Genomic DNA, 9,368 nt, shown 5'->3' on the forward strand with positions numbered 1-9,368 from the left:
CTAGTGGCGGTTGGCTAGACAGACAATACTATTGGTAAATATAAAAGGTAAACAGAAAAAAATAAAAACTGAACTATCTTCTCAACGTAACTCTAACTCAATAAAGCCTACAGCCACGTTAACACCAGATTAACACTGCCTATAAAATAACCACCTATATATTTAGTTAACTGTTGACGGCTGAGGACAAACAGTACTATATTTACAGTACATCTAAGTAAGAATATAAATAATGGCAAAATAAATATTTGATATATTATCAAAATATAAAAGAATTTCAAGGATTAATTATAGCTTTCAAAAATATTTAGCTGTGCTTCAAATGGGCTATTTCACCTCTCAGCACATCTATTAGTTGTAACTGAACACATGATGAATGCTTCTGCCAGCCAGTCCAAAGCAATTAATGTATTATAAGGGTTATCCACTTTGCTGATGACACACGCCTTGCCACCATCTGAATAAACACCCGAGGCACTTCAGAGTGCTGACGGATACCCTGGGTAAATACCCCATAATGCCCGCACAATGGCCTTTCATCAAGCCATGTCACACAAAGAGCGCGAGTTGTGCACACGCTCAAATCAGCTGGACACACAAATGCATTTGTTCGACACCAAAACATGGTTTCAAAAAGAAGCCAGGTGTGCGTTGACAAAACAACAAACCGACCAGCCACCAACAGGCAGAGTTGACGTCACATGGCCACTGTTAATCCTGTGGTCACCTTTAGAACCTCAGTTTCTGCCGAAGGCTCTCTATTGTCAACTGGTTCACCTGTTCCTAGCTACTGGTTCACCTGTTCCTGGTTATGGTGGGGTGGTCCTGGATACAGAGGGGTGGTCCTGGCTACAGTGGGGTGGTCATGGCTACGGGGGTTGATGGTTGCTATGGCTATGTGTTCCTGGCTGTGGTATGGTGTCCGCGGCTACAGTGGGACGGTGGGCGGGCTGTTTGTGGCTATGGTGGGCTGTGCTCTGGTGTCCTTCATGGCTAGGGCGGGATGTGTAGAAGTCATTGCAATTACGCGTGCCAAATGATGAACTTGAACGCTGGCAGATAGAGGATAACTAGCTGACTCTGCATTGGCAACCGCTGTCTGATGCATTACTTTCATTAACTCTATCCACCCCCCCCCCCCCCACACACACACACACACACACACACACACACACACACACACACACACACACACCCCGTTCTTCCATCTGTCCAAACATCTCTCTCTGCTGCCCTTGATTGGTTGGTTTCTGGATAGGAAATTGTCCATGGTGGATAGTTTCAAAAATTCAATGAGATTGCATAGTTGGAAGACCTATAGTTGGGCGAGCAGAGAAAATGATTTACATAGGCATTATATTTAATTGGTTATTGGTTACATTGGTTACACTCTGAGCAACAAACCCTATACGTACAAGCATGTGTAAATTGGGCCTGTGAAGCCCTTTGAGACCCTTGAGATTTGATTAATTGCGACTTAAGTTGCTCTTCTCTTGGTCTGCTCTCTTTGTTTCCTTTCATTTATGCATTATTGTTTGACTAACTACTGATTTTACAACTAATTATTGATATGTTTATTGCATACTTGAGTAGCTTTCTTTCACTGTAATTTTATTTATTTGCTAACTATTGCATATCTGTTCCCATTGAAGTAGAATCCCAGTCCCATAATATTCTTACCTATCTTCTAAAAGATCTTTCTCCTCCATGTCTGTATTCTGTGACTGACATGTTTGAGATCAAGATGAGGCACAGTAGCTCATAAGATACTAATATTTGAAATGCTAACAACGGATGCTAAAACCCAAACTAGTTGAGAGGCATCTCATTACAGTGAATCTGTATTCACTTTATCTTACATTATATATTTTAATATGATGCAATTGCATGGGGCTGGTTGTGGCAGTTTGTAAGAGCTTGAAAATTGACTGCACATTATGTGAGTATATTTTATGCATATGTGACAGATATTCCTCCACACACTCCCTTCCTCTGTTTCTTAATTAATCCCTGAAGAAGAAAGTGTCTATGTTTCCTTTACCATAAGAGCAACTGGACCTTTGTTCTGAGAGTTCATTTTCTGCACAGTTGCGTTTAATTAAAAGTGAACTACAGAAGGCATATTTATAAAGGTTTATGACTGTAATATCTGCCAGGTCTCACTGTAATTGCATATCAGGAGGGTGTTGTTACAAAACAAGCCACTGATGTACATAGATGGTAGGGTAAGTTAGTCTTTTGCATGAAAATACTCAAGATTGACCAATGACCAATGCAGCAAACAGTACAAGTTAGAATCAATTAAAAAATGATTAACACTCATTATTTCTGTTATTTTAATTGCTTGTATTGCTAGTGTTAATCTTGTGTTTTTAATTGTATTATTTTTTTATATATATGATATGTGTTATTATATTATATGTGTAATTATAAGTGTTGAATATCAAAACATTAAACACACACAAACCTATTGCAAAAGAATGCCTTGTAGGTATGACGATTAATTTGAATTTATTTGATGGCTACGGTTGAAGACATGGGAAGTATGACACTGGACAGGAGGGAGGCCATCTGTCTATTCCAAAGTGACCATCAATCACTCACACATATAACACGGTCCAACAGATTTAGACAATAAACTAAAGTGGCCAGACAGGTAGCCGGTGGAACCACGTTTCAGCACCTTCCATTCTGCACCGTGTTTCCGCTGCGATGGATCTCACTCTGGACAAGGACATCATTCCACACTGCTTCACAAAGCGTTCATGCCTTGATTCAAATACTTCCCCTTCATTTAGTCTATCCTACTCGTTTTCCCCGTGAGATTGTTCCTCGAGATCTCGACGATTTCAGCAATTATCATCGTCTCCATTCATCTTCAAAATATAATCAAGGAAAAGCAGTGCTGGCTGCTGGCCAGGGAGTAGAGGACAGGAGAGGACAGAAGAGGACAGGAGGGGACAGGAGAGGACAGGAGAGGACAGGAGGGGACAGGGAGGGGACAGGAGAAGACAGGAGAGGACAGGAGAGGAGAGGACAGGAGAGGAAAGGAGAGGACAGGAGAGGACAGGAGAGGAAAGGAGAAGACAGGAGAGGACAGGAGAGGACAGGAGAGGACAGGAGGGGACAGGAGATGAGAGGACAGGAGAGGACAGGAGAGAAAAGGAGAGGACAGGAGAGGACAGGAGGGGACAGGAGAGGAGAGGACAGGAGAGGAAAGGAGAGGACAGGAGAGGAAAGGAGGGGACAGGAGAGGAAAGGAGAGGACAGGAGAGGACAGGAGGGGACAGGAGATAAGAGGACAGGAGAGGAGAGGACAGGAGAGGACAGGAGGGGACAGGAGAGGATAGGAGAGGACAGGAGAGGACAGGAGCGGACAGGAGAGAACAGGAGAGGAAAGAAGAGGACAGGAGAGGACAGGAGAGGACAGGAGGGGACAGGAGGGGACAGGGGGGACAGGGGGGGACAGGGGGGGACAGGAGAGGACAAGAGAGGACAGGGGAGGACAGGAGGGGACAGGAGAGGACAGGAGAGGACAGGAGAGGAAAGGAGAGGACAGGAGGGGACAGGAGAGGACAGGAGGGGACAGGGGGGACAGGGGGAGACAGGGGGAGAAAGGGGGAGACAGGGATGTGCGATGCAAGGGTATCGCTGGAGCCAGCAGCAGCACTGTTCACTTTTGACCACGTGTAAATACCCGTTCAATATTAAATAGATCACATTAATCAACAGTCAAATTAAAACAATATGATCCTCTTCCGGCAATTTCTTCCCATTCTTATTTTGTTTTGCTTCATGTCACGTCAAAGAATGCTCTCTTTTAGTTTTCTATGTGATGCGCATCATATATGTTGCGCATCATAAATGATGCATCGTTGTTTATGATTATTTCTAGATATTTTTAAGTAATGTTTATATATAACTATGGCTTGGATGGTAAAAAAAGGAATTACAACCATGAGGGTGGGGGGGGGGAGTCGACACCCATGCAATGAAATGGATACGCTGTAAGACAGACGGATAAACACATCCACCAAATAGCATATTATATATCAAGCTATTTCATTTGTATTTTTGCATTTTAAAAGTCAACCTGTTTCAACATACAGTAGATTTCAGTTCTTACATTTGCAGTCAAGTCTTCAACCTATTATTTCCTTATGACCTATATACCAGGCATGGATTTATTTCAGTTGGTTCATCGTGAACAGTTCCTCTGCCTTCATTTTCAGCTCACCTGACTCTTCCTCTGCTGTTAAGTTTAATGTGAATATGGGAAGCTCTGCCAAAAAAGCCTATCCTCTCTAAATCTCTAACCTTGGCTCTCGGCCTCTTTCTCCATATACTCAAAAACATGATGGCCTTTTCGATAATACTGTTTGATTTTCCTAATGGTTTAATCTCCTATAACGATGTTTCCGTGTAGCTTACATCTTACAAATGAGGATGACTATATTGCCGTGTCTTGGTAGCAGCCTTGATTACGTTTTTCCAAAAACGAATATTGAATCATAAAGCAAACTATTTGTTTTTAAGAGTAACAAGATCCAAGACATCTCAGAAAAAGGATCAATCAATGATGAGAACATAAACCCAATACCGTTCTCTAAATTATGTCTTATGTGACCTTGCCAAATGAGTGATAACCTTGAGATACAAATGTACAACTTGAAAACATGTCGTTGCTCTCTTGACCTTGGAGAAAACAAAATGGCTGAAACTAAAGCTTTCAAACCTGTATGACAATTTATGAGGCTATAGCTTTAAGGTGCATTCATGAAGATTTCCGTCTCATTCCCTTTGACGACACCTTTTGCAATAAGCTGACATTTTACCCAAAGATAGAAAGAGTGTCACCACCGACCCCAAGTTCCTAATGTTCATAATACTGCGGATACAAGTACTTTCATCAGTGGGCCATAAGATCAATCCCCAGTGGGTTACCTTGGTCAGCGAGTAGCAGCCCTAACTGTCTTTTACATGAAAATCTTCTTTGAAATAAAATCATACTTTTGTAATCTCTATTTTAATGAATAATCCCCTACCGGACCTAACAATGGTCTGTAACGCTCTGATTTGATTTGAAGATAATATAAGCATGGCATACTTGTTCTTGTCTGATATGTTCCACGTATTCTAATGCTTGAATGTAGAGAATGAACCCTTAAACCGTTTTCTGTCTTAACTTTACAATATATTGCTGTGTATATCTTGGCATGTTTCCCTTTGTGCTCATCCTATCACCAGTACAACCCAGCAAGCATTTTATAAAACAAGAAGCCAGGATGTGGTTTTTGAGCAGTGTCAGGCTGGGAATTGAAACTCAAATCAGTTTCCTTGCCACTAAGAGGAAAGTGAGCGCATGTAGTCGTGTTCTATAGATATTGTGTTACGCATTGACCTCCAGCGAGCAAGTTTACAGACCTGTGTTTTCTTATAAAGATAGCCTTATTCTCAATTGCAACCCAACCCTAGCCAGGTTCCATTGTCCTCACGAGCAAATCCTCCTCATCATAGCGCTGCCTTTGGTGGCGCATCAACCCCTACGTACGTTCATCTCGATCTCTTCTGGCGCTAAATGCTTATAACGGAGCCTGCTGTATACTTAACATACTGAAGAACACACAGTGAATATTACAGGAATAATTGTAATCATCTTTTAAAATGTTATGTCCACCATGATTCAGGATCTACGATTCAGAATTCATACCTATATGCTACGTTTAGTAATTCAAGTGTTATTCATTTATGTAGTTACAGAATGGGTAGTTAACACCACTGCCACACGTCATTGCATTCGCCCATATGTTCACGTTGACCATAATTAAATATTTTTTTCTCGATAACATCTATACAAGGAATCAATAAAAATACCTACTATAATTTAACAGCCCTGCCAGTTATTTGTCAGTGCAGAATGAAGCCATATATCATAGAGGCAAAATCCATTATGGTCAGACTTTAACAAGAAGAGATATTTAGTAATGGCATGGACACATTAATGAACATATAGGTATTTGTAAATCTGTTGATGTAGGCCTGGTTATGGAGGCATTTGTATGGGGTTTGTAATTAACTAAAAGTATTTATTTACAGTCAGATGTCACGAAATTATATGAATAACACTTGAACAAGCGATATGAATAAGACTTATGACATGAATGACAGAAAAGCCTCTTAACGTTAATGGAGTTAACATCAGAGATCCTCTAAAATCAAGTGGCTTCAGGTGTGTTTTACGTTAAAGAAATCATTATTTAGACATCAACCTATAAGAATGTAAGCAAACACGACAAGCATTTATGTCTGTGTGGCTACAACTGCGTGAGTCAGCAAATAATACAAAATGTCTTTACTCTCTCTATCCAAAAAATGTATTCAAACAAATCGAGTAAAAAAGAGGTAATAACTTTTATCAACTTTATTGTCCAGGAATACATTGTTTCGTATACAATGATCCTATTGCAATGGATGAGCATGGAACTCCCATCAACCTGCCACTGTTGTAAACACAGTTCAAAGTAACTCTGAGCTAAAGCATCTAACCAATCACATTCAAGTATTTTGAATCCAGTTTTGCATAGTCAGATGTCACCATTTACCACACAATAAGTAGGTCTATTTTATTCATGCAAACCCAACCCGTACTATCATTTCGACCTTGGAACAAGCATGTCTCCATTGCTCTCCTGGGTGTAAGGAAGTAAACACGCCAAACAATCCTGTCATCGACTGTCAGTGCATTAGGCAACAGCATGGATCGGTCCGCTGTTTGACACTGCAGATAGCCCAACGTGTTTGTTGTGTGTGTGTCTGCCTGGAACCACACACACGCACACACACACACACACACACACACACACACACACACACACACGCACACACACACGCGCGCGCACACACACACACACACACACACACACACACACACACACACACACACACACACACACACACACACACACACACACACACAAGGGCAACATGTCCCAAAATGCTATTGACCACCACAGGGGCTATCCGGACGATTCTGGGCCTTGTGCTTTTCAGTCACTTCAAACTGCTTCTTTCCTTCCCAGCATCATTTTAAACACATGCAACCGGACCATTCAACCCAATTAAAGCAAACTACCAACAGATTTGTTTTCCCATGGTGCAGTCATTTTCCTGGTCGAAAGGTGGGCCTAGACTAGTTTCTCGTTGAGTTTGCCCCCCCCCCCCTCCTTCCTACAGTCAATGTGCATCATAAGAAGTCACCTTGGAAGAACACATTGAGGGGCTAGATGGTGGCTTATCCCCTCAGAGGAGAGAGCAGGGCTGCTGCCTCTTGAATGAAGCGGAGGACTAGGGATCATCAAGGGCGACGGCACCTTGCTCCAAATGGCTGGCCGTCTCCAGCCGGACGCCTTATCAATGGGTTCTGAGGCTCGGCTCTGTAATTGGTTCAACTTGTGTTTGTGTCATTACGCTAACAGTCAATGCAGTAGGCCCTACTATCTCTGCTCTCACCACGGGGGGGCTTCGAAAATTGCCTCCTTGTGCTCGGGTTATGGAGCGATTGATTAAATCAGGTTTTTCATGGTTGGTGTTAATGTCGAAAGACAATCACTATTTTTTAATTTGTGAATGTGCTGCATGTGCGCTAGTATAGGCCTACTGGCCTTAAAAGCGACACGGTGGCGGAGGCTTATGTAGGTCATCAATGACAGCGTCTGCCGTGCGAAAGGGGGACGGTGTGTCAGCGTGGCGTTATGAAGATACTACATCTTACCTTTTGCTGCCGCCTCGCCATGTCGGTGGGCTGCTTGGCGTTGAAGGGATACGCGACGCATCGCATCACAAACACATAGAGTTGGAGCTTCTTCTTACGCTCCTCTTCCTCCCGCTGCAGCTTCTCCACCTCCTCCTTCTCCTGCTCGCTAGCGGCCGAGGGGCTCGGGCTGGTCGGGCGGGCGCTAGTGCGACTGCTGCTGGGTGCCAGCCCGCCGGAGCTCTCGCTGGTCCGGCTGGGGGAAATGCGGGATCCGCCGGCCTGAGGTGCCGTAACCTCTTTGCTGCTCTCCTCTTCCACTATCCCATCGGATTCCTCCTCGCTGGACGATGGATCCAACATTTTGTTGCCTCACAGACGATGCTCTTTACAGCTTTTCTTTAATCTACTAATCGGTCAATCCAAACAAAACAAAAAATCAAAGGCTGTGATCTGACAAGGTCTCAGTGTCCAAACAGCATCGAAATAAACTATGACTGTGGAGTCGGAATAAATTTGTGAAAGAGCTGATCTGAGGGCTCGCAGCAGAGATGCAGTCAGCTGCACGGATGTAGTGCTCGTAGCTGGCTGGGATAGCGTACTGCACGCAGAGCCTTCTCCGCCTGCGCCGAGGACTCGTCGATGCTTACGTATTTGGGATCTTTTACTCGCCAGTCACCGCAGCAGATGCAAGAGGGGAGGTGGGGGAAAGAGGAGGCGAGGTTGAATAGAAGAGAGAGAGAGAGAGAGAGAGAGAGAGAGAGAGAGAGAGAGAGAGAGACAGAGAGAGAGAGAGAGAGAGAGAGAGAAAGGGGGGAGGGGGTAGGAGATAGAGTGGGGGAGAAGGAGGGTGAGGGAGAGATAGAGGGATTTTTTTTTTTTGTATTATTATTATTGTTGAGCAAGCGATGGCCTCTTCCTGCTTGGCTAGGACTGGCTAGTACGGGAGCTGGCTGTGGTCCTGAAGCTGAACACAACAAAACGGTCCATCAGAGAAATGTTGCCGCTACAGTCGATGCTGATGCATTGCTACATCTAAGATGGCTGCCGAACAACTCAATGGATTTGTCAATGAGAAGAGAATTGTATTTGTTGAGGATGTATCTAAAACGTCTGCTGCCTATTTAGAGTGTACATATACAGCCTCTTGAGCTACCCACCCCCACCTCCAGCCCTCCCCTGCCCTTGGGCGGGGTTGCACTGACATGCTGTTGTAGGTTTCAGTAGGCTTCAGGATTTGCATTGCTGTGGAAGCAAGGATGTGTGACAGGATGTGTGAGTGATTTTTTAGGAGAGGAAGTTGTGTTTACCATGTTATTTTACATGTGTATCCCTAACATATGCGTAGCCTACCAAGTGGTTCTCAATAGTGACAATAAATTTAAAAAAAATACCCATTCAATCAAACAGTGACCAACAGAGTAGACTACCAGGGTGAGAGATTGATACAAGATCAGGCTTATGTTATGTGCACTATACCGGTGTACCTTGGTCATCTCCTCTTGTCATTAAAAAAATGTGCTGTGTAAGATTAGTATTCATCAAAGCCAAAGCATTTATCATATTAGTATCTGAATGTATATTCATTGAAAAAGAAAAGTTCAGTGGTCTCACACTT

General features: G+C 43.3%; 1 protein-coding gene across 8 annotated transcripts in view; it reads right to left on the minus strand.

Moving 5' to 3' along the window:
* The window catches only part of LOC307084072 (calcium-dependent secretion activator 1), a gene marked incomplete at its 5' end in the record, with an annotated part of 62,430 nt that extends 54,317 nt beyond the window's left edge, over window positions 1-8,113 (minus strand). For all 8 annotated transcript variants that reach the window (XM_079748222.1, XM_079748221.1, XM_079748218.1 and 5 more), the window contains one exon: window positions 7,772-8,113. In XM_079748222.1, coding sequence (XP_079604348.1) covers window positions 7,772-8,113 — 342 coding nt within the window. The remainder of the gene's footprint in view (window positions 1-7,771) is intronic.
* Window positions 8,114-9,368: the final 1,255 nt, after the last annotated feature.

The sequence above is a fragment of the Pollachius pollachius genome, assembly GCF_949987615.1.
Source record: "Pollachius pollachius genome assembly, chromosome: 12".
Classification (NCBI taxonomy): domain Eukaryota; kingdom Metazoa; phylum Chordata; class Actinopteri; order Gadiformes; family Gadidae; genus Pollachius; species Pollachius pollachius.